This window comes from Polyodon spathula, unplaced genomic scaffold (assembly GCF_017654505.1).
Source record: "Polyodon spathula isolate WHYD16114869_AA unplaced genomic scaffold, ASM1765450v1 scaffolds_2630, whole genome shotgun sequence".
NCBI classification, from domain to species: Eukaryota; Metazoa; Chordata; class Actinopteri; order Acipenseriformes; family Polyodontidae; genus Polyodon; species Polyodon spathula.
The window spans coordinates 1-25,000 of NW_024474099.1; the positions used below are offsets into that span (position 1 = coordinate 1).

The 25,000-nt window shown below is 49.8% G+C and overlaps 1 protein-coding gene across 1 annotated transcript; it reads right to left on the reverse strand.

Annotated features, from left to right (window-relative positions):
* Positions 1-1,400: 1,400 nt before the first annotated feature.
* nsmfb (NMDA receptor synaptonuclear signaling and neuronal migration factor b) lies at positions 1,401-20,898 on the reverse strand. The gene is made up of 17 exons (XM_041243752.1): positions 19,964-20,898; positions 18,202-18,263; positions 17,208-17,555; positions 16,929-17,069; positions 16,475-16,550; positions 15,268-15,273; positions 14,834-14,902; positions 13,753-13,805; positions 13,420-13,509; positions 11,176-11,300; positions 11,009-11,092; positions 10,542-10,575; positions 10,181-10,251; positions 9,921-10,000; positions 9,716-9,818; positions 6,344-6,419; positions 1,401-4,855 (listed from the first exon to the last, which is right to left on the reverse strand). Exons 1-17 carry the CDS (start codon positions 20,032-20,034, stop codon positions 4,758-4,760), a joined length of 1,587 nt encoding a protein of 528 aa, XP_041099686.1. The 5' UTR covers positions 20,035-20,898; the 3' UTR covers positions 1,401-4,757.
* Between the last annotated feature and the right edge of the window lie 4,102 nt (positions 20,899-25,000).

Consider the following 25,000-nt stretch of genomic DNA (forward strand, 5'->3'; position numbering starts at 1 on the left):
TGAAGTCCAAACCCTCGCGCTGAACCTCGGCAGATCTGCGCTCCTGCTCTAGGCTCGATTGTTTACGGTTCAGTGTCTGTGTGACGGGACACATGAATAAACTGTCAGCCACAGCTAAACTGGCACTGCACACCCCAGTCTCAGCGCTGTGTGTGTGAACCCTGCACACCCCAGTCTCAGCCCTGTGTGTGTGTGAACCCTGCACACCCCAGTCTCAGCCCTGTGTGTGTGTGAACCCTGCACACCCCAGTCTCAGCCCTGTGTGTGTGTGAACCCTGCACACCCCAGTCTCAGCCCTGTGTGTGTGTGAACCCTGCACACCCCAGTCTCAGCCCTGTGTGTGTGTGAACCCTGAACACCCCAGTCTCAGTGTGTGTGAACCCTGAACACCCCAGTCTCAGCCCTGTGTGTGTGTGAACCCTGCACACCCCAGTCTCAGCCCTGTGTGTGTGTGAACCCTGCACACCCCAGTCTCAGCCCTGTGTGTGTGTGAACCCTACACCCCAGTCTCAGCCCTGTGTGTGTGTGAACCCTGCACACCCCAGTCTCAGCCCTGTGTGTGTGTGAACCCTGCACACCCCAGTCTCAGCCCTGTGTGTGTGTGAACCCTGCACACCCCAGTCTCAGCCCTGTGTGTGTGTGAACCCTGCACACCCCAGTCTCAGCCCTGTGTGTGTGTGAACCCTGACACCCCAGTCTCAGCTGTGTGTGTGTGAACACACCCCAGTCTCAGCCCTGTGTGTGTGTGAACCCTGCACACCCCAGTCTCAGCCCTGTGTGTGTGTGAACCCTGCACACCCCAGTCTCAGCCCTGTGTGTGTGTGAACCCTGCACACCCCAGTCTCAGCCCTGTGTGTGTGTGAACCCTGCACACCCCAGTCTCAGCCCTGTGTGTGTGTGAACCCTGCACACCCCAGTCTCAGCCCTGTGTGTGTGAACACCCCAGTCTCAGCCCTGTGTGTGTGTGAACCCTGCACACCCCAGTCTCAGCCCTGTGTGTGTGTGAACCCTGCACACCCCAGTCTCAGCCCTGTGTGTGTGTGAACCCTGCACACCCCAGTCTCAGCCCTGTGTGTGTGTGAACCCTGCACACCCCAGTCTCAGCCCTGTGTGTGTGTGAACCCTGCACACCCCAGTCTCAGCCCTGTGTGTCTCTGAGCACGGTGTAGTGATTCGGAGAGTACTGTGTGGAATTGGATTCTAGTAAGTTACTCCCAGCAGGTCAGAAGCACCAGTGTTTCACTAAACCCAGCCCAGGCGCATTCAGAGGGTCCTCCTAATCGTGTCAGAGTTTACTGGGTCAGCGTAGCGGGGTCTGCATTTGAGAACCCCAATGAGCTCCCAGCAGCTCGGCTGCTTGATTAGAGTGTTGAGTAATGAAGACGAGGCAGACAAAATCGTTTGATTAAAACTGGATACAACTTTTACTTAAAAACTCCTTTAAAAACCTTTGACACACCAGAGCCAGTGTTGTACAGTGTGTAACACGAGTCCTAGACACAGCAGCAGACTCTTGAAATATCTTCTTCTTTCTTTTATACAGTGCTGTATACTAAGAAACGCTTGCTCTATGCTTACAGTAATAATGTCATATAATATATTATTAGGATTATAATAATTATCATTATTACCATACAGGAAAAAAAAAGCATCTCTTGTGTTGTGTTTGGGGAGAGACTTCCCCAAACTGAACGCTGAAGAGCTCAGAGATGTCACGTTAATATTCACCCTACATGCTGCTTGTTTGTAAGCTATGCTATCCACTTTTGCACGTGTTTCTATTTGATTAGAAATCTCAGTGAATACAGTAACCCGGAGCTGGTGGGTGCTGCAGCCCTGTTTGCAGTGCTGCAGGAAAGCAGGGCTCTGCCCTCGCCACCCTTCTCTGTGTAGAGCAGGTACAGCCTCTCCTGACCCATGTCGGCACGCCTTTCATTTCAATTCAAAAGTCACTGCTCAGTCCCGTTTGCTGCATCGGAAAGTGGAGAGTCCTTGTAAAGAAAAAAACCAGCCAGGACGCAAGCACTCCGTTCAGCCACAATGAAGAAAGATCTGCAGTGGAAGAGCGTGGGGGCGAGCCCCTGGATTGGAACCCTGCACCGTGGCTCCACAGTCTCACTGCAGCTTCACTGCTGTCCTGCCCAGCCCAGGCCCTGCACCCACCGCCCTGCTCTCTACAGTGTAAATAAATACTTCCCAAGGAACAGTTTGGCACAGCAAACCAATAAAGAAAGATTTCAAATTGGAGCGTAATCTCCCCACAGTTTGTCTATTGCTACTGGGAACACACTGGGTAGCCGCTACAGTGTACCTGTGCGAGTATCTGTCAGTACAGTCCAATACAATCCAGTACAATACGCTAGGAGCCCCTTGAAAGTGAGCCAGGTCTCCCGTGCACCCTGCATTGGAACGGGATTCCCACCCTTCTCCAGGGACTCTGAGCATTGCTGCTAGCATGCTGACTGGAGCAGTGAGAACACCCATGCCTGCCTGTGCATTGTTTGCACTGAAATTGCACCTGTTCGTTTTAGCTATGTGACGTCACTGCACACATCTACTGATGGGATCATAACTATTCTTAACAGCAATTCAAACCAAGCCAAACCGAACGCTCTGACAGTACAAGTTACACAGTGTCTTCAGGGAATGGCTTGTTATTGAATGAACTGTTATTATGGCACAGAGCAGTGAGTACAGAGTTAACACAGTATCAGTAATGACACTTTTCGTTTGTTTTACAGCTTCTACTGAAGGATTAGAACCTGCCAATCCAGCTAAATGAACTACATCTCCCAGCATCCTCCACTGTGCAGAGCCCCTCCTCTTCCCCCTGTCAGCGCTGAGATTGGTAGGTTTCTGGCGGGTTGCAATGGGGAGGGATCCCTTCATTATAGAATAATAATGAAAGCAGGTGTGCAGGAGAGTGCGCTGGGCAGTACAGCAGACTGGCTTTCAAGGGACAGGGAGGCATTTTGTAAATAGCACACAACAGACAGGATTCAAATACACTCAAGAGATTAAAAAAAACAAAAACCTGAGTTATTCCTACCAATCACAGAAGAGCTACTTCAAAACAATGTTCAAATCAAATTGTTCTCTGCAGACTTGGCTGATCAAACAGGAAAGTCCAGGGGCCAAAGAGCCAGCCTCCGGGCCAGCCTCGTCGAGAGAGACGAGCGAAAACCTTCCCAGGATAATCCCAGCAGAGGAGGGCTTCTGAGGAGCGCACAAAGCCCTACGTTATTGCTGTTAGCATACAAGCGGGCCGCTCCTCCAGCAGCGTTTGCACACTGTTTCCATAGACAAGGTGCAGAGGATCAGCCTTTCTGTAGGGATGCTTCCAGGACGGGAAGGGGGGCGGGTATCAATCCTCGTTTCTTGTTGCTGACTGTGTCGTTTGAAGTTATTTATTGTAATGTTTTTTCAATCTGTTTTTACGTGAAGGTAACAGAATTTAGAGCCAGGTTCTGGTTTGGGTTATGAGTAGAATCGGTCAAAACGTTTGTCTGCTCTGTGTTTTACAGCTTAGAATGTATTCTGCATTTAAAGAGATCAATAAATAAATCCGTGTTTGATATATATTTTAGATATCAGAATTCAATTGAAAGTAGGGTTGTTATGTCTTTCAGTTGAGACGGTGCAAGTCCTGGTTTCAGGACCAGGGTAAAGGCTTTGAGTTTTTGTGAAACAGTGTTTGCATGTCGGAGGACGATGGGGGCCAGTGGAAAACAAAACAAGAGTCCAAGCAGCATCCTGCCAGTGAAATCATTAGAAAGCAGCGAGGATCCTGCGCTGCCTCGCCTGTAGTGCCACACTGGTGCACTGGAAGCTACATTACAGACGCAGGAACAAGAAGGGTCTGTCTGAACTGGATTGAGATAACGGACCCCTCTGCCTCTTTGCTACCAATGGAAGATACACTTACAAACATCTACATTTAATTACGTCTTTAAAACACACACCAACATTTCCTAACCTCTACCAAACGGGAATTTGTCTTAATTGCACGACGCACAGACCTGCAGATGATCAGTATTGATTACCACTTTCTTTTTACTACAAAAAAAAATCTATATTAATCTGCAGAATTGCAACTAGAAAGAAATGTGTTGTCCTGTCATGGAAACGGCCTCCCCAGGGAGCCCCCCCCCCCTCTCCATACAGCCTTGCCTTCATCTTAAAAAACAAAAAAACGCTATCCTCAAACCAGGGCAGGCCACCAGTGAACAAGTCAGCTATCCCAGATACCAATATAAACCTGAGTTTAAAACTGCAGTTATGAAACGTTGAACTAGAAAAGAATATATCCTTCTACTATATCTATATCTATATAAATAATGTATTAAAATACAAACAAACCAAACCTAAAGGTCCACTAGTGACCTGAAGGAACTCTCGAGCCACCCCTCTTCCACCTCTGCGTATCTGTAGTCTCTAAACAAACCCTTCTCCAAGATGAAGGACGGACTCGGGGGGAGGGGTTCAGACTCCCCTCCCGCTACAGTCTGCGCTGTTCCTCCGCTCCACGGCCCCGAGCTCGCTCCCACTTTGGGAAGCGAGCGTTTAATTCGGAGGGGGCGGGGTGTGGACAGAGATGGAGGCTCCGGCACACAATGCCGCGCCGCGCGGCGCTCTCCAGGATAAATAAACAGAGTGGGGCGCGCACTCCCAAACCCCTTCGTCGTTGCGTCAGGATAAAACTCCCGTGGATCCAGCTCGCAGCGATTCCTTCAAACTCAGGGAGAAAGTCCTCCGCCTCACAAGATGTCGTCGTAGTCGAGCAGTTTGGAGTGCTGGTGAGTCTTCCACAGCCGGTACAGCCGGAAATCGAAGTACGTCTCGATCACCTGCTTGCCTGCAATGGAAACAGGGAGAGGAGGAGGTCACAGCGGCTCGGAGAGCAGGACCAGAGGGCACACATTGAATCATCGGGATCACTAGGACCTGACTGGACATCCTCGCTTTCCTTCTCGTGTACAGGATTTCAGCTTTAACTCAAGAATCTCTTGACAGATACACTTTATGGTAGAAAATGAATATGATCACTGCAAAGAGAGAGAGCGTGGAATGGAGTGGAAGGGGATGGAAGGGGATGGAGTGGAATGGGATGGGATGGAATAAAATGGAATGGGATGGGATGGAATGAAATGGAATAGGATGGAGTGGAATGGAATGGAAGGGGATGGAGCGGAATGGAAGGCAATGGAATGGAAGGGAATTGAAGGGGATGGAATGGAATAGGAAGGGGATGGAAGCGGAATGGAAGGCAATGGAATGGAAGGGAATTGAAGGGGATGGAATGGAATAGGATGGAGTGGAATGGAATGGAAGGGGATGGAGCGGAATGGAAGGCAATGGAATGGAAGGGAATTGAAGGGGATGGAATGGAATAGGATGGAGTGGAATGGAATGGAAGGGGATGGAGCGGAATGGAAGGCAATGGAATGGAAGGGAATTGAAGGGGATGGAATGGAATAGGATGGAGTGGAATGGAATGGAAGGGGATGGAGCGGAATGGAAGGCAATGGAATGGAAGGGAATTGAAGGGGATGGAATGGAATAGGATGGAAGGGAATGGGATGGAAGGGGATGGAGCGGAATGGAAGGCAATGGAATGGAAGGGAATTGAAGGGGATGGAATGGAATGGGATGGAAGGGAATGGGATGGAAGGCTCGGCTTGGCTCTCAGGACTATTTCAGATAAACCCCTAGACCACGGCCATTATACAACATCATTAAAACAAGGATTATCATTCTTTTAAATGCATTCGGGAGATGTGCTGTGAACTGATCATTTCACTTTATAGAAAACTCAATGAGAACTCAACAGGGAATACTTGGTAATTACATTAGAAATGTGACACTTCCTGCACATAGGTCCCAGAAAATAATGAAGCTGTGATAATTGCAGGGTAATTGCAGGAACATTTTGATGGCATTTTGCATAGTAAAACATTTTTTTTATTTTTAGTTTCGTTTATTTTTGTTTGTTACCTAAAATAGCTCAAAAGCTGGCTTCTTAATTGTATTTATTTCTTTCTTTATTCGTTCATTCATATTAATCTAATTGTTATGCTTTTGCGATGGGAAGAACATCTCCTCCCTCTGCAGACCTGTGAAATGGAACAAGCGGGGGGGGGGGGGGGGGCTGCATTTTAAGCACACGGTGTTGCAGCTCTGCAATGGCCTCTATCTTAGAATAAAAGGCAAATGGAAGCTGGTTGTTGGTTGGTTGGGGAAGGGAGGGCGGTGGGATGGAGGGGAGGGAGGGAGGGAGGGTAACTGGACCCTGTGCCCTGGGCTGCAGTAGCTCAGCTGCGGAGGTGTTGAAAAGGTCACTCACCTTGCGCAGAGAGTTCCAGAGGAGATTCAAAGACAATGGTGTGAGGGATCATCAAGTTCTTGAGATTCTGGAAGAGCTGAGAGAGAGAGAGAGAGAGAGAGAGAGAGAGAGAGAGAGAGAGAACAAAATAAAACAGCAGGACATAGAAAGCCTTGCAAGCATTCAAAAAAAACAAAGCTTTTCAACAGCTCTGATTGTTGCTGCTTGGAAACCTACATGTCATTATTATTATTATTATTATTATTATTATTATTATTATTATTATTATTATTATTGTTCTCATTGGTATTAGCAGTCTTCCAGTCAAGCTGCAGCGTTTGCTTTAGTTGAAGCGTTCATTCACGCTGATAGTCCAGGATTTATTTCAGTTTGTTACATGATGCAGCTGATGTGATCTGAAGTGACTTGCACAGCTCAACCTCACTGCAAAGGACTCCAGGCACAACCATGCTCTTCTTTAGCTGATAATGCCCACAGCAAAAGCAACCATTGACCTTCTCAGAGGAAGGCAGGTTTACAGGTCCCTAAACCCATCTGTGTAAACCCTGGTACAGACAGGATTTCAAACAGTGCAAGCAGCTGCCCTCGCTGCTCTGAAGCACAGTGTTCCAGCACAGCAAAGTGCTCCTCTCTCTGCCGGCTCTGAAACACAGTGTTCCAGCACAGCAAAGTGCTCCTCTCTCTGCCGGCTCTGAAACACAGTGTTCCAGCACAGCAAAGTGCTCCTCTCTCTGCCGGCTCAAGTGCTCCTCTCTCTGCCGGCTCTGAAGCACAGTGTTCCAGCACAGCAAAGTGCTCCTCTCTCTGCCGGCTCTGAAACACAGTGTTCCAGCACAGCAAAGTGCTCCTCTCTCTGCCGGCTCTGAAACACAGTGTTCCAGCACAGCAAAGTGCTCCTCTCTCTGTGAACCTGCTGGCTATAAATAGCAGAGCGTTAGAGCTGCTCTCTGACAGCAATAATTTGTTCCACTTCAAAATACAGAGCAGCGGAGACGTTTGCTTTATTGCTCGTTTGTTTTTCCTGCGTTGTTTTATGGAGGTGGTGCTCGTGTTTAATCAGAGTTGGGAGTCAGCGGTGAAGGGAACAGTGCAGTGTGTGTGTGTGTGTGTGTGAGTGAGTGAGTGAGTGAGTGTGTGTGTGTGTGAGTGAGTGAGTGTGTGTGTGTGTGTGTGTGAGTGAGTGTGTGTGAGTGAGTGAGTGTGTGTGAGTGAGTGTGTGTGTGTGTGTGTGTGTGTGTGTGTGTGTGTGTGTGTGTGTGAGTGTGTGTGTGTGTGTGAGTGTGTGTGTGTGTGTGTGTGAGTGTGTGTGTGTGTGTGTGTGTGTGTGTGTGTGTGTGTGTGTGTGTGTGTGTGTGTGTGTGTGTGTGTGTGTGTGTGTGTGTGTGTGTGTGTGTGTGTGTGTGTGTGTGTGTGTGTGTGTGTCCTGGAGTGTGTGAGCTCACAATGCTACGGCCCTGATATTCAAAGAGAACGTTACGAGATGGAATCCTATTACATCACCCCCCCCCCTCCTCCTCCCCCCAAGAGACGCCCCCCTCTGACCTCCAGCCACAAGCCATTAAGATAATGTGCCCAGAGAGCCGGCAATTCAATTAAAAAAAACACCCGAGTTTACAGGTCGAACAAAAGAAATAAATCTTTACTCAATTAGTCTTCCACCAAGTGACAAGACTGAGGAGAGAGAGCTATCGATCTGTATCTCCTCCAATGCATGGACAGTGCTGGAGCCATCCTTCAACAACCCTTGCTATTGAATTGACATTAGGGGCTCTTGTTTGGTGCAGTGATCTTTAGCCAGCACTGCGGACAGACAGTGACTCAACAATGACCATGACAGACAGACAGACAGACAGACGTGAGTCCGTGGGGTGGCAGTGAGTCTGTCTGTCGTGTCTGTCTGTACACTGACCACTGGCTGCTGGCAGTCTGACTGAGTACAGACCGACCGTGGCTGGCTGCAGACTGTCTGTGTGTGACTGTCTGACAGACAGACCGTGACCACAGGTGTGTGTGTGTGTGTGTGCACTGCAGACAGACAGACAGACAGACAGACCGACCGTGGCACTGCAGACAGACAGACAGACAGACCGACCGTGGCACTGTGACAGACAGTGTGACAGGTGTGACCAGACAGTGTGTGACAGACAGACAGACAGACAGACCGACTGTGGCACTGCAGACAGACAGACAGACAGACCGTGGCACTGCAGACAGACAGACAGACCATGGCACTCAGACCCCCAAGAGACCGTGGCACTGCAGACCTCCAGCCAGAAGCCATTAAGATAATGGCACTGCATTACCGTGGCAAGACAGACAGACAGTTTACAGGTCGAACAAAAGAAATAAATGGCACAATTAGCAGACAGACAGACAGACTATCGATCTGGCAATGCATGGACAGACAGACAGACAGACCCTTGCTATTGAATTGCACTAGGGGCTCTTGTTTGGTGCAGTGATCTTTAGCCAGCACTGCGGACAGACAGTGACACCGACAGACAGACAGACAGACAGACAGACAGTGGCACCGTGACGTCTGTCCGTCTGTCACCGTCCGTCTGTCTGTCTGCTGCTGGCACCGTGACGTCTGACCGACTGTCTGCACTGCAGGCACCGTGGCAGACAGACAGACAGACCATGGCACAGACAGACAGACAGACAGACCGACCGTGGCACTGCAGACAGACAGACAGACAGACAGACCGTGGCACTGCAGACAGACAGACAGACAGACAGACCGACCGTGGCACTGCAGACAGACAGACAGACCATGGCACTGCAGACAGACAGACAGACAGACAGACAGACTGCAGACAGACAGACAGACAGACCGACCGTGGCACTGCAGACAGACAGACAGACAGACCGACCGTGGCACTGCAGACAGACAGACAGACAGACCGACCGTGGCACTGCAGACAGACAGACAGACAGACCGACCGACCGTGGCACTGCAGACAGACAGACAGACCATGGCACTGCAGACAGACAGACAGACCATGGCACTGCAGACAGACAGACAGACACCATGGCACTGCAGACAGACAGACAGACAGACGTGGCACTGCAGACAGACAGACAGACAGACAGACCATGGCACTGCAGACAGACAGACAGACCATGGCACTGCAGACAGACCATGGTATAATTGCACCACAGGAGGAACTCTTTCATACAGTTTCACAATGGCATGAACACACAACACTGGCACACCTTTGCCGTACCACATTAGTATGTTCACCCACGCACAGAGTCCCTCTACAGCTCGAGGGGGGGGCAGGGAATAAACAAGAACACCTCCAACAATCAGTACTGAGCCTGCAAAGCGGTGCTGAGGGGCGGAGTGGAAGTGCTTTCATTAAAGATTACCTTCTCTCCGTTGGCGTTGCCCAGGACGTAGCAGCCCATGATGTGGATCAAGCCGGGCTCCGGGTTGATTTTACTCATCAGCCGGCTCAGGCGCTTCCAGAAGCTACGAGAGGAAGAAGGGAGCGGATTCAGCAGGCTGACCCAAGCACAGGCACCCCTGCCTCCTGCTAGCATGCGTTCAAACCCACTGCACACCAGTACTTACAGGGTCATGTCCTCTTCTTTCTCCACTTTAGCAAAGGTAGCCACCTTGTTCTTGAGCAGATAGAGATGGCCTGGTCCCCCCTGTGGAGGAGACAGCGATGCAAGAGCTTCAGAGAGAAGAGTAGACAGGGGGAGGAGGAGAGAAGAGCAGGGAGGAGGGGAGAGCCCTGAGGCACGGCTGGGAGGAGTGAGAGAGACAGGGAACAGCAGATCACTGAGCTAGCTCAGAGGACAGCGCGCGGTGCACAGCAGACAACCCACCTGGCAGAAAAGCAGCATCTTCCAGATCTTACAGCCCTTCCGATAGGTATTCAGCTTCTTCTCAATTTCCTCTGGTAGAGGAAAAAAAAACAAGAACACACAATGTCAGCTACAGTGCGGTGATGCACAGCAACATGCACACACTGGGGCTTGCTAACGTGCTGCGTGCTCTACATCACTAACAGTCATTGGGGGTAAAAAAAAGCATGGGCAGAGTGTGTCAGATTTACACATTTCATTCCAGAGTGCCCCTGTGATGTACACATTCAGTCCAGTTCAGTTCGCTGCAGGAAGCGCCCCTGCTGTTTGAAATGGGCGCACACGCATGCTGCACGTCCGGGTCGCACAGAGCTCAACCTACCGAGGATGTCTTCAAAGGTAGCGTGCTCGTGATCCTGCAAAGAGAAAGATCTGAATGAGCGTCTGTGAACACAGCGAGCGCCCAGGAACCAAACCGGCAGTCTGAGAGACCCGAAAACATGACCGTGCATATAAAGAAAAAAACGCTTGCATGTTTAAAACGCTGTATGATGTCGTTTTTTCTGGCGGCAGTAGAATCAGGTACAGCGAAGGAAAGGGTAGCGTGTGTAAGCTGCAGGAAGACACTAAAGACCTGGCTGTCATGCTTGGATTGATATTAACTCAATTGAGCTGTGAGATTGCAGTGCGTGACTCACGACTCCCATTGCACAGCAGCATGAGCCAGTCCAGATCTCAGTGTGAGCTCCATTAGACACACCTGAGCTTCACCAGCCTGCAGCTTTCTAGTGCAGGGTGCCAACGGCTGTAGCTGCCTCAGATCCCTCTCTGGGCTGGGCTGGTACTCACGTAGAGAATGGGGATGATGGAGGGATCGTCCCTGCGTATGATGGTGGGAATGTACTCTGCCCTGGGAACCTTGGAGGAGATGAGCTGCGAAGAGGAGCACAGTGAGGGTCAGCTTCACTTCAGCCTGTTTATTAGTTTAGTGGCTGAACCGTTACACCTCTGCTCACCATGATCTTGGGAGGCACAAAGTCGTCCCCTTCGCAGGACGCTGCCTCCAGCTCCTTCTCCGCCTCCCAGTCCGGGTCATCGAACTCCTCATCCAGCGCCCCACACGATACCTGCAGATCCGTACCTGCCATGGGGAGGGGGGCATTACTGAGGGGGCTGCACAGAGATACTGACAGCCTCACACACACACACACACGGATACAGACAGTGAGAGAGAGGGGCATTACTGAGGGGGCTGCACAGAGATACTGACAGCCTCACACACACACACACACACGGATATAGACAGTGAGAGAGAGAGGGGCATTACTGAGGGGGCTGCACAGAGATACTGAGAGCCTCACACACACACACACACACACACACACACACACGGATATAGATATAGACAGTGAGAGAGAGAGGGGGCTGCACAGAGATACTGACAGCCTCACACACACACACACACACACACACACACACACACACACAGATATAGACAGTGAGAGAGAGAGGGGCATTACTGAGGGGGCTGCACAGAGATACTGACAGCCTCACACACACACACACACACACACACACACACACACACGGATATAGACAGTGAGAGAGAGAGGGGCATTACTGAGGGAGCTGCACACAGAGATACTGAGAGCCTCACACACACACACACACACACGGATATAGACAGTGAGAGAGAGAGGGGGCTGCACAGAGATACTGAGAGCCTCACACACACACACACACACACACACACACACACACACACACACACGGATATAGACAGTGAGAGAGAGAGGGGGCTGCACAGAGATACTGACAGCCACACACACACACACACACACACACACACACACACAGATATAGACAGTGAGAGAGAGAGGGGGCTGCACAGAGATACTGAGAGCCTCACACACACACACACACACACACACACACACACACACACACACACACACACACACACACAGATATAGACAGTGAGAGAGAGAGGGGGCTGCACAGAGATACACACACACACACACACACACACACACACGGATATAGACAGAGTGAGAGAGAGAGGGGGCTGCACAGAGATACTGAGAGCCTCACACACACACACACAGATATAGACAGTGAGAGAGAGAGGGGCATTACTGAGGGGGCTGCACAGAGATACTGAGAGCCTCACACACACACACACACACAGATATAGACAGGAGAGAGAGAGAGGGGGCTGCACAGAGATACTGAGAGCCTCACACACACACACACACACACACACACACACACACACAGATATAGACAGTGAGAGAGAGAGGGGGCTGCACAGAGATACTGAGAGCCTCACACACACACACACACACACGGATATAGACAGTGAGAGAGAGAGGGGGCTGCACAGAGATACTGAGAGCCACACACACACACACACACACACACACACACAGATATAGACAGTGAGAGAGAGAGGGGGCTGCACAGAGATACTGAGAGCCTCACACACACACACACACACACAGATATAGACAGTAAGAGAGAGAGGGGGCTGCACAGAGATACTGACAGCCACACACACACACACACGGATACAGACAGTGAGAGAGAGAGGGGCATTACTGAGGGGGCTGCACAGAGATACTGACAGCCTCACACACACAGATATAAACAGTGAGAGAGAGAGGGGGTTGCACAGAGATACTGACAGCCTCACACACACAGATATAAACAGTGAGAGAGAGAGGGGGCTGCACACAAGAGATACTGACTGTGTTATTAGCTTCAGTTGTACAATTTATCTGTTAATTTTTAGTTCTAGTTCTGAAGCTGTATTTCCAGCACAGCTGGCTCATCAGAAACTCCAGCCCCTCTCTCTGGCTCCTCTGCATGACTCATGTGAGCGTGTGTGACGTCCTCATTGATTCTAGTGTTTGGATTGTTATAAACTCTCCGGTATGACAAACAGCTGGTTCCCATGGAGACGGGCCTGCCTTCCTCAGGGCACAGTGGCAGTGCAGCTCGGGGTAGAGCTGGGCCCTGGGGGCAAATCTGTGGGGGAGCTCAGCAAGACTGGGCCTGTTGTGATGTCAGCACATCGCCATGGAAACCAGGCTTGCACTAGATGTGTGGCTCTTCTAAGCTTCACCTTCAAAACTAAATAATATTCAACAATACCATATTGCAGAAAAAAACTACTCTTCCCTCTCCCAGTGGCAGACTTGAGTGTACTGTTTCACACGTTGTGTGTGTGTGTGTGTTTGTGTGCGTGTCTTTGGACCTACTTTCTCCCGAGTCGTGTAAGGAGTCTGTCTTGACGGGTGTAGGATCGCTCCAGGACCGGCTGAAACTCTGCTCTCTCCGATCCGCAAACGCTGCAGAGAAAACAATCCCGTGAGAATTAAGGTAGGAATGCGCGAGCCGACACGTTTCACAGGAGCTTCACTTTCCCCTGCACTGCACTAGTACAGCGTATCCAGATTTACTGTACATTTCTGATGAAGCTATTGTGTTGAATATTGAACAGTGTGTCAGCTGTCCATTGCAATGTCAGGCTCTGTCAATTCAAGTCTATTCAATTGAAAGCGTTTTACCCCTCTGGTAAGATCCTGACTTACTCTGAGCTCTCACACGCCGGCTACCCACCATCCGCAAATGCTTCCGGAAGTTTCTGTTGACAAACGAAAGAGGGAAACATGACAATCCAGCCAGCATTTATACGAGAGCTCTCTCAGCAGTGGCAATAAGATTCTCATTGCATTGCAGCTTGATCCGCTCTGCTTTCAACACCACTTCAATCACACACTGGGGCTAATGAAGATCATAGCAGTAAAACCTGGAATGAGTGAGAGCGGGCGAGTCTCATTCCCATCCATCTCGAGTCAGACTAGAATATAAAACTACAAACCCAGACCTAATGATGACAAACGCGCAGCCCTGGGACGACAGCCCTGGGACGAGAACCCTGGGACGACAGCCCTGGGACGAGAACCCTGGGACGACAGCCCTGGGACGAGAACCCTGGGACGACAGCCCTGGGACGAGAACCCTGGGACGACAGCCCTGGGACGAGAACCCTGGGACAACATCCCTGCACTCTCATGTGTCTTCTAGTTTCCTGACAGGCACAGCGTCGCTCACCGCTCTTAAGAGGGGCTTTATCTCTGTTTTTTTGTTTCCACTGCCAGTGTTCGGATGACTGCTGGGAGCTATTATGTTGCTGCCTGTAGCGAGCACAGCCTGTAAACAGCGATATATTACAAGCAGTTCTGCAGACGCGGCTCATCCCTGCTCCTGCACGTTTCTGTGTACTGGAGGCGTGTGAGCGCCTCACTGATCTACGCTGCCGTGTTGTCTGCATGTAAATTCTCATTGTTTCCTCTTCGGGGGATATTTACTCATGCAACTCATTCACAGCGTATAGAGCGACACACTAAGACCACATTGTCACTAACTTCAAGATAGACATTAAAAAAAAACAAGGGACAAGCAGACAAATGAACAAACAACAGCGATGCTGGTTTCTAAAAAGCCAGGGAATGGGCGAGGAACAGGGATTGGAGTCTAGGGGTGTGTGGGATACCATTCCTCCCCACAGGACCTCAGTGACAGCGCGGTACACTGGTACCGACAGGCGGCAGACCCCTCTTTGCGTGGCAGAGACTGGATCGCACAGGACAGACAGACAGGCGACTGTACCTCTGAATCACAACGGCTGAATCATTCTCCTGTTTTCTTCTCTTTTTCTCAGCACAGCCTCGGAAAGCCCTGATAAAACGGTAAAGATTTTTAGAAATCTCAGCCCGGCCCTGTCCGGTCCTCGCTCTGTTTGTGCTGCAGTAACCCTTTGTGTACCAGCTCCCTGTGTTTTTAAACCTGCCCAAGGCCTGTATCACACGCTGATTCTGACTCCAACAGCAGAGTCCAGCGCCCGTGTTTATGAGAGCGCTGAGACAAGGGAGGCATGGTGGCAACGCAGGACTTTCGATGAGAAAATACTGACAAGCATGAGATTAATACTGACGAGTGGAGGTTATCTTTAACAGAAAGACAGGGCCATGTGGAAAAGACTGCACATCCTTTTGAAATGTACAGCTGATGATCGGGGTTATATTATAATTAAAAGTACTTACGAGATCCTGTTCATCCGACCAGTGGAAAAGAAGGGGAAGAAAAGGAGAAAGGGAAGAGCAAATGATTTAGTGTCAGTAATTATTAGAATGAAAATAATAACGTCAGTTGATCGTTGTGGGGGTGGCGACAGCTGGCCTCTTTTCCAATCCTCCTGTTATTCAGATGTGTTGATGTGTTTTATTATGTTGTAATGAAAGCAGTGAATGGGGCCTCTCTCTCTCGTGAGCTGTCCCAGTGCAGTGCAGGTCACATGTGGGGCTGGCTCAGTGCTTAACCATCTAAATAAACAAGCAAGTGACGGATTGCATGAATATAAACATCTATTAATAAATGCATTTCTAAAGTAAAGGGTGGGTTGGCATGGCAGTGTAGAGTGGCACAGTGATCTCTCTGTTAGCATGGCAGTGTAGAGTGGCACAGTGATCTCTCTGTTAGCATGGCAGTGTAGAGTGGCACAGTGATCTCTCTGTTAGTATGGCAGTGTAGAGTGGCACAGTAGCATGGCAGTGTAGAGTGGCACAGTGATCTCTCTGTTAGCATGGCAGTGTAGAGTGGCACAGTGATCTCTCTGTTAGTATGGCAGTGTAGAGTGGCACAGTGATCTCTCTGTTAGCATGGCAGTGTAGAGTGGCACAGTGATCTCTCTGTTAGCATGGCAGTGTAGAGTGGCACAGTGATCTCTCTGTTAGCATGGCAGTGTAGAGTGGCACAGTGATCTCTCTGTTAGTATGGCAGTGTAGAGTGGCACAGTGATCTCTCTGTTAGTATGGCAGTGTAGAGTGTGGCACAGTGATCTCTCTGTTAGTATGGCAGTGTAGAGTGGCACAGTGATCTCTCTGTTAGTATGGCAGTGTAGAGTGGCACAGTGATCTCTCTGTTAGCATGGCAGTGTAGAGTGGCACAGTGATCTCTCTGTTAGTATGGCAGTGTAGAGTGGCACAGTGATCTCTCTGTTAGTATGGCAGTGTAGAGTGGCACAGTGATCTCTCTGTTAGTATGGCAGTGTAGAGTGGCACAGTGATCTCTCTGTTAGTATGGCAGTGTAGAGTGGCACAGTGATCTCTCTGTTAGTATGGCAGTGTAGAGTGGCACAGTGATCTCTCTGTTAGTATGGCAGTGTAGAGTGGCACAGTGATCTCTCTGTTAGTATGGCAGTGTAGAGCAGCACAGCGATTGTAGAGTGGTACAGCTCTGGTTCATACTCACGCCTGCATGGTGGTGCTGGCAGTGTGGAAGTTGAACATGTTCTCATTGGGGAACCAGCTGTGAATGGGAACGTCATCTGCAGGGGAACACCAGCAAGGCAAAGAGAGGATTAGAGCCTGAAGCAGTATAAGGGTCTCTTGTAGTAATGAAACGAGTGCCTCCTGGTTCACACTTTGAGTAGATAAGCAAAGTGTGAACCGAGAAGACTCTTATACCATGAGAGACAGGGTCAACTGTACATGCTAACTGATCACAAATCTCTTTGTAAAAAAAGCACACATGCATAGAGATTGCCATAATCTCTGTTTTCAGATGATTTTTTTAGTCAGTTGGTAGTCTCCCGTGCGCAAGACCACTGTCTGAGAGTGGCTGTATTATAGTAGTAGATTAGCAATTGTTCTAACGCTGTAGAAGCCCCCTTTATCTGCTGAGCGCTCCCCCATGCTGAGCTCACCGGACACGCGGTCCACGCTGTACATCCTCTCCAGCTTCTTGCGGTGGCGCGCCCCCTCGTGGGCCTGCAGGTGCTCCAGGTCGAAGGAGTGACTCCCCGGGACTGCGTCAGACCTCGTGAGGGCCCCTCGGGACGAACGGACTGGGGCCCGGGCGCACCGAGTACAACACCCACGACGACCACGAGACGTCGCCGACCCTCACCACCACCCCTGGGCTCTCGCCACCCCCACCCGCACCAGTACCACCCCCCACCCGCACAGGCACCACGAGCACCCACCCCCGTGGGGGTAGGCGTGTCCGTGGTGCTCGTGGTGGGGGCGGGCAGGGGGCGGTCGCAGCTCCTGGCTCCCCTTCAGCACCTCCAGCTCCAGGTTCTCCCCCAGCATCCCACTCTCCCCGGAGATGGTGTAGACTCGCGGGGGCTCTGGGCGCTCCTCCTCGGAGAGGCTGCGCTGGAACTTGCCGTTGGAGATTAGGGACAGGCGGCGCTTGTTTTGGGCGGGGGGCTGGTTCTCTGCTGGGGAGGGGCTGCAGGGGGGCTGCTGCTGCTGCTGCTGCTGCTGCTGCTGCTGAGTGACTGGAGAGTATGATTCCTGGCCTATAAACGTCTCAGCTAGCAGGTGATCTGGAAAACCAGAAGTAAAAGCTCAGTACAGTACTGTGGTGTAGGTGAAGCATAGTGGAGCACAGTCAAGCAGGGTGGAGTTATTACTGTGCGTGACAAAAGCTTGGTAAGCTACAAAGACACAGGGTGTAAAGAATAAAGTGCTTTTTAAACACAAGCACAGAGACAGTTACAAAGCCCCACCATGTTGCTCCAGCAGCACTGACAGGGACAAAAAAACACACACAAATGAGTAACAGTGAAAATGAGTAGAGAGGAAACGATGGGGGTGCACAGAACTGTAAGCCTCCGAGCATAACCGATTCGAAATGGAGCTTTCATCTCTGAGCGCAGCTATTGTTAAAAGCAAAATGCTGCTTGTTCTCAAACAAACAAACAAAAAAGGCCCTCTTCCCCGACTCCGTCTCCAGAAAAGGAAGGAGCGCAGGATTGTGAAAAGGTGATCAGAATAAATCATTGTAAAGTAGGACGCACTGCTGAAAGCTGTGTTAAACCCAAAGACACCCTCCCTGTTCCATTACTCAGCTGGTTTTAAGGAGTGCTGTTCAGTGTGTGTTGTAGTCTGAAGTATAGCGGATCATGGGCAGTCTATCCTTGCTCTGTAAAGTCAGTAAGCCAGTGAGAGAGTGGATGAAGCTGGCCTCACCTGAGCCGTTCCTGTTCTCAGGGTGGTTGTGGGATAGGTATTCTCCAAACGCTCGAGCTGCTCTGTGGAAAGAACACACAGGACACTTCAGAACACAGGGGTGCAGATCACACTCCCAGTACAGCCCTTGCTCCCAGTACAGACTTCACTCCCAGTACAGCTCTCGCTCCAGTACAGCCCTCGCTGTCAGTACAGCCCTCGCTCCCAGTACAGCCCTCGCTCCCAGTACAGCCTTCAATCCCAGTACAGCCCTCACTCCCAGTACAGACTTCACTCCCAGTACAGCCCTCACTCCCAGTACAGACTTCACTCCCAGTACAGCCCTTGCTCCCAGTACAGACTTCACTCCCAGTACAGCCCTCGCTCCAGTACAGCCCTCGCTCCCAGTACAGCCCTCACTCCCAGTACAGCCTTCGCTCCCAGTACAGCCTTCGCTCCCAGTACAGCCCTCGCTTCCAGTACAGCCCTCACTCCCAGTACAGCCTCACTCCCAGTACAGCCTTTGCTCCCAGTACAGCCCTCGCTCCCAGTACAGCCTCACTCCCAGTAAATCCCTCGCTTCCAGTACAGCCCTCAATCCCAGTACAGCCTTCGCTTCCAGTACAGCCCTTGCTTCCAGTACAGCCCTTGCTTCCAGTACAGTCCTCCCACTAGAACCTTTCTGTCCCTCGTCATTCAAGCGTTAAAACTAAAACTATTTGAAGTTCTTTTTTTTTTTTTCCAATTTGAGTCACAAAGACAAAGTGTTTTCTGTAAGTGAATAATCTCAGCGGAAGCACTTTTAACTGCAGTTTGATTTGCGGGTGACATGAATTCTGCAGAAGGTAACGTTTTCACCTGGGCGGGCACAGCACAGACGCTTTTCAATTTCATTACTGACCCCCCCAGCCTGCGAGGTCACTCGAGATAATTGCCATGCTCAATGCGTGTCGTTTACATGAATAAGAGGGCATTGTGAATCTCTGAAACAACAGCTTAACTGCAGCTCCAATAACCAGCTCTGGCAAGAGCAATCACTCGTGTGCACAAAGTGCCTCTCTTCATTGGACTGGCTCCCTGCCAGGACCTCACACAGACAGGGGGAGAGAGGGGGGGGCAGGTGGAAAATGAGCGGGGGATAAGACTGGAGATAGAGACAGTGGAGGAGACGAGGGTGAAGAAAGAAAAACAGAGGAGAGAGAGAAGCAAAGAGAGAGAACAGAGGGCTCTGGTTGCTGGCCTGAGGGTCACGTTACAAAGCAGCTGAATCACATTCAACCACACAGAAATGCCACGGCGACCCAGGCTGGAAATAAACAACCCAACAACTACACTGCACATGCTAACAGAAATCTCCAGCACTGCAGAGCACAGTGGCGGCAAGCATTGCTGTTTAACTTTGATAAATAACTTCTAAAAGCGGTCTGTGATCATAATAAAACATCTGTCACTGTGCAAGCATGGACAGCATTTACAGTTTGAATTATTATTATTATTATTATTATTGTAGTATTCAGTATTAGCTGGTCAGTAGGTCAGTACTTGGTATCATCCTATTATTGTAGCACTTTTAAATGTTAGCTACTTCCATCAGCTGAAGAAACAGCAGTGAAGGAATCGGATGGAGCACTGGCTTGATGGAAAAGCGCAGCGAAGTGCCTGTCAGACCCCGGCTTGCTTGTGGATGAAAGGGTTCCGATCCACACGGCTCTGCCAGCACGGCTGTCCATGCTTCTCTGTGTTGACAGCAGTGATGTACTGGGCTGCGCTGCACTGCACTCACCTAACCTTGGCTGCCACGGATGATATCGCATCACTCCTTAGATTTTTCCTTTTGGACACAGCAGTTCCCATCCTGGAGTGGAAACAGCACTCGCGAAAAGACGTCTCATTCCACTGAGCGAGGGAGAAGAGAAGCCGAGAGAGCGAGGGAGAGGGAGGGAGAGAAAAAACAGCCAATGCAGCAGGAAAGCTGTGCCTGTTAGTCTTCCTCTCCAGTCCTTTGTTAAAGGTTCAAGTGAAGGGCTCCTGGTTTGCCTTGGCTAATATTTCATGGACAAAGGCAGCTCTGGAGCTCCTGCTTGTGTTCCTCAGCCCAGAGCCGTGTCGTTGCACGATAATGGAAAGATGCAGTACTCCAGTGCACTGCTAGTAAAGACTGAGCGAATCACTCTGCAAACACACACACTCCTCCCCATCTCTCTTTCACAGCAGCCCCTCCTGCATTGATTCAGGCAGGCAGGCAGGAAGCTGGCTCCATGTATGGTGATCTGGGCTTGACGTCACAGCCCATGTGGTACAGAGGTATGATGAAGGTAGAGAAAGGTCTGGATTGGCAGAGGAGGAGAAGTGGGGCTGGTTCAGTAGAGCAGGATAGGAGAGAGTTGGATAGGTAGATTCAGAGAGAGATGGAGTAAGGTTTTTTAATAATCTGAAGATTTCCAGAGAGAGAGAGAGAGGTAGAGAGAGCTGCTGAGCACAGCTGTCTGGAGCCTGTTCTTATTAATGATGGGTTTTACTCTTGCAACCCCATAGCCTTGAGTCACTGCACTGCCTGTTGCTAAGTGAAGCCAGCGTGTTGCAGGTGTTTTATTAACAGGATTGTTCCAGTGAAACCTGAGCTACTGTCCTGGTAGAGCTGACAGAGCTGACTCTTCCAGAGAGAAACCTTTACTTTATTAGCAGAGTGCAGAGCCAAGAGCACGGTGCAATCTCTCCATCTTCATACTTTCAAATGCCATCTCTCTGTGCATCTCTCTGTGCATCTCTCTGCATCTCTGTATCACTCTGTGCATCTCTCTGCATCACTGTGTATCTCTCTCTCTGCATCTCTGTATCACTCTGTGCATCTCTCTGCATCTCTGTATCACTCTCTGTGTATCTCTCTCTGCATCACTCTGTCTCTCATATCTCTGTGCATCTCTCTCTGCATCCCTATTGCTGGCTCTCATCTCTCAATGTATTTCTCTCTGCATCTCTGTATCACTGTCTCTCATCTCTCTCTCATCTCTGCATCTCTATCGCTGGCTCTCATCTCTCTCTGTATCTCTATGTATCGCTGTCTCATCTCTACTATCTCTCTCATCTATCTCTGTCTCTATCTATCTCTGCATCTCTCTCTCTCCCCCTCTCTTTCAATGACTCACCCTCCCTTCTCTTCTCTTCCCATCCAGGGAGATGCGATGTAGACGCACAGATTATATGCTTTATTCACTCTTGAGCAGCACATCCTTCCCAGAGCCACTTTTAATTAGTATTGTGAGCAGATTAATCTTTTCAAGGGTGTTATCTTGCCTTCGATAAAGGCGTTTTTAATGATCTCGTTTCAAAAGGTCGACCCTCCTCCGGGACACCCGCCACGTTGTTTGAAGGGGATAGAAAACTAGACAAACCTTCGGGGGGCTTTCACTCTATTAAAAAAAGAGCACATTCATTTAAGAAGGGATTTCTACAGCTTGTGCAAAACTCTAGGGTTAGATTCTGTTTGTTCAGCACCAGTGTTCTTGCAGATGTTTTTATAACTGCAGCGCGCCTCGCTGCGCTCTCTGTTAAGGGAGTACTTGTTTACTGAAGGATACCTCTACTCTAAATAGCTGCAGCCAGGGCACCGAATGACAGAGAGCTCTCTGTGGAATCGACCTAGATCTAAAATAGTGCTTTCCTTCCTTCCAGAAAACACAGTGTGAGCGAATCTAAAGTATATAACTCTCTCCTTGCTGTCTGTGCACAGCACTCTCCCACAGTGTGTGTGAACGAGTCTAAAGTATAGAACTCTCTCCCTGGTGTCTGTGCACAGCACTCTCCCACAGTGTGTGTGAGCGAGTCTAAAGTATAGAACTCTCTCCCTGGTGTCTGTGCACAGCACTCTCCCAGTGTGTGTGAGCGAGTCTAAAGTATAGAACTCTCTCCCTGGTGTCTGTGCACAGCACTCTCCCACAGTGTGTGTGAGCGAGTCTAAAGTATAGAACTCTCTCCCTGGTGTCTGTGCACAGCACTCTCCCACAGTGTGTGTGAGCGAGTCTAAAGTATAGAACTCTCTCCCTGGTGTCTGTGCACAGCACTCTCCCACAGTGTGTCATGTCCAGCACGGTAACGCTCTCCAGGGCATGGCAGCCTGCTTTACTCTAAAGGAAGGTGATGGGGGCTCTGGTGCAGGCCATGTTGTTCCACATATCCTCTCACCTCCTTCACATGAAGCTGCTTGTCTCTGTTCTGGGTAACTTCATTGGGGTGCAGTGCAGGATCTGTGCCTGTATTGCTAACTTGAAAAGCTGCACTGCACTCGTCTTCGCTGCTCTCTGTGCCAATCGAATGCACCTTCACGCCAGCTTAATCACATTAGTCTCGTCGTAAAAACCCATTTGCATTAGCGGTATTATTATTAATAATAGTAATAATAACAGTACTGTAGTACAATGTATTGAGAGATGCTGCGCTTTCCACTAAGGAGCTCCCCGCTCACACCCCCACCCTCCAGGCTGTGCTAACGACCCCCCTTTCAAGCTCCTGTGCTGGGATTTCTTTGCTCGATCTTCCCACCTTGCTGTTTTATTTCTCTTCCTCCCACGCTGTGAACAGTGAAGGGAAACCGGAATAGGGCTGCAGTGAAAGTTAATTGGAGAGCACGCTGGTCCAGCAAGGGATCCCGTCTTTCATGTATGACTGCGCGGCACTCCCCCGCCGAGCCGAGCCGGGGTGACGCAGCTGGGAGGACAGCCTCTGCCATTAACAGTCTAGCGCTGCAGCCCCACACCCACGCTCTTGCGCCTCTGCTGGCGTTTGCACACTGGAGCAAAACGAATTCAGGAGTTCAATCCGCTACTCCAATCTGCTTGGGCTTAATCCGGTTTTGCTCCCTGTTCTGTTCACACTGGAACCCAATCCCAGATCTGATGCTCTCTTGTTTTTCTTCTGTGTAGACTGCAGTTGGTCCAGCAGTCAGGTGACTATATAAACAGCAACATCTCTGACAGGGTTAATATACTGGCCTTCACTGCGTTCAAAGTGCGATTCACTAGCAACGTGACGTCATGCCAGACCCCTCAAGCCTTCCCTTATTAACTCAATGACTGTGCTGCAGCACGGCCGCTGTCTCTTGAGTGACGTGCGCGCATCCAGCTGCTGTGCAGTGCATGTGGAGTATGAGAGGAGTGAGCCACGCATCATGCATGGGAACGCACAGAGTGCTGCAGACCAGTGTAAACAACGTGGTACTCATGGGTTGACCCCAATGTAATTGGGGTCAAAGCTTTCCTTCGTGGTGTTCTCAGCAGAGACGCGCAGTCAGGACAGACAGGATCCAGTCGAAACGAAGCAGGTGCTTTTTTGTTTTTTTCAGATTTAATGTAAAGAATGTATTTTTTCCCTAAATTTAATCACAACCACATATAAATGTTAACACGTTCTTGAAAGTTTTGAAATTTGTACTTTCAGATCTAATTTTCTTAATGTTGAAAATGTCTATAAATCTTTTTTTACACTTGGGAGTTTCAACATTTACCGAACAGATAAATCTATCAAAGCACTGCTAGTTTGTCCCTGTTTAAACTCTGGGGAGACAGCGGTTAGCTGGCCAGCACGCGAGGGGTTAATAAACTGATTTCATTATGGAAAGCGCACACATGCAGTTTGATCATTTTTTAATTTTTTTTTTACTGTGCAGAGTGACCTGATTTCTTTAAAATAAATATTCCCGCTGAAAGAGATTTGAATTGGGTCTCCGGAGAGGCCCTGACACAGGAGTGCTTCCCCTCTGCACGGGTGTTTTTGTTAAATAATGACACTCTGAAGTAATTCCACATACTGCAGCAGCAATCTTCTTTCGGATCGCTTGACATAATTAAAAAAAAAACACTGCCGAGGGCCTGAACACAGAAGAGGCGCTCTGACCCTGCAGCCCGCGTGCTTACCTGTTTTTCTCTCAAACATCGAGCAAGGAATTCTTTTTTTCAGAGAGATGGGCCATGCTGCTTGACTCCAGTGCTTCGTGTTTGTGAACCCCTTTGTGCTCATGTGTCTGGCACCAGAGATAACTCTGCAATGTGATCCCTCCCTCCACGAGGGAAAGGGAAAGTCAAACAGCCACACTGACTGTGACCGAGTGAGTGGCTGTGCCTGGAAGAAAGGGAGGAGTGAGGAGAGACAAGGGGGGGCTTGATATGCAGCTTCTGTTATCACAGAGTAATGAAATTGTGGACGAGGGGGGAGGAGGACTGTGAGCTGCAATTGTTTTACAGGATTTAGCAGCTCAGGAAACTAATAACAGTCAAGCCCAGATGAAACTGTGCACCAAATGAAGGGGATTAACTGTTTTGACCTTGTTTGTAAGTCACAGGGGGACAGTACCATGCTAGAGTAAAACAACTCACAAATGCAATTTAAAGGATTGTCCCTTTAGGTTTTTTTTAAATCCCTTTCCCTGTGTTTTATTAACTCGTGTACCATTGTGCTCCCCTTTTCGACAATCGTTTCATGTCTTGTGACAGAACAGCACTGGGGAGCTACAGCACCTATCAGACTCCTAGGCAGAGGAAAGGGCTGTGGAGCCATGACAACACAGAGAGAGAGAGAGCTTAGAAAGGGTCAGTGTAACTTCAGTGCTGGTCTGAGAATTGATTTATTGATGTAGAGTTGCAGTCCGGTGTGCTACAGAGCAGCAGAGATCACAGCAGGGATCACAAGCGCTGTGACCCAGCAGACGAAACGGCAGCGCCAGGTTAAAGACGACAGCGGCTGGTAATCGCATCGACACAAGCGCTGAGATGAGCAGTCTTGAACAGAGCGCGTGTGGAAAAAAGCAATAAAATGCTTGTTGATTTGC

What these genes read in the sequence shown, in the direction of transcription:
- nsmfb (XM_041243752.1), bottom strand. Translation starts at nt 20,034, where the DNA reads ATGGGAACTGCTGTGTCCAAAAGGAAAAATCTAAGGAGTGATGCGATA. An exon ending in CCGGCGTGTGAGAGCTCAGA is followed by an intron (nt 13,510 to 13,752) that starts GTAAGTCAGGAT and finishes TTTTCTCTGCAG; the next exon opens with CGTTTGCGGATCGGAGAGAG. An exon ending in CTTACACGACTCGGGAGAAA is followed by an intron (nt 11,301 to 13,419) that starts GTAGGTCCAAAG and finishes TCCCCATGGCAG; the next exon opens with GTACGGATCTGCAGGTATCG.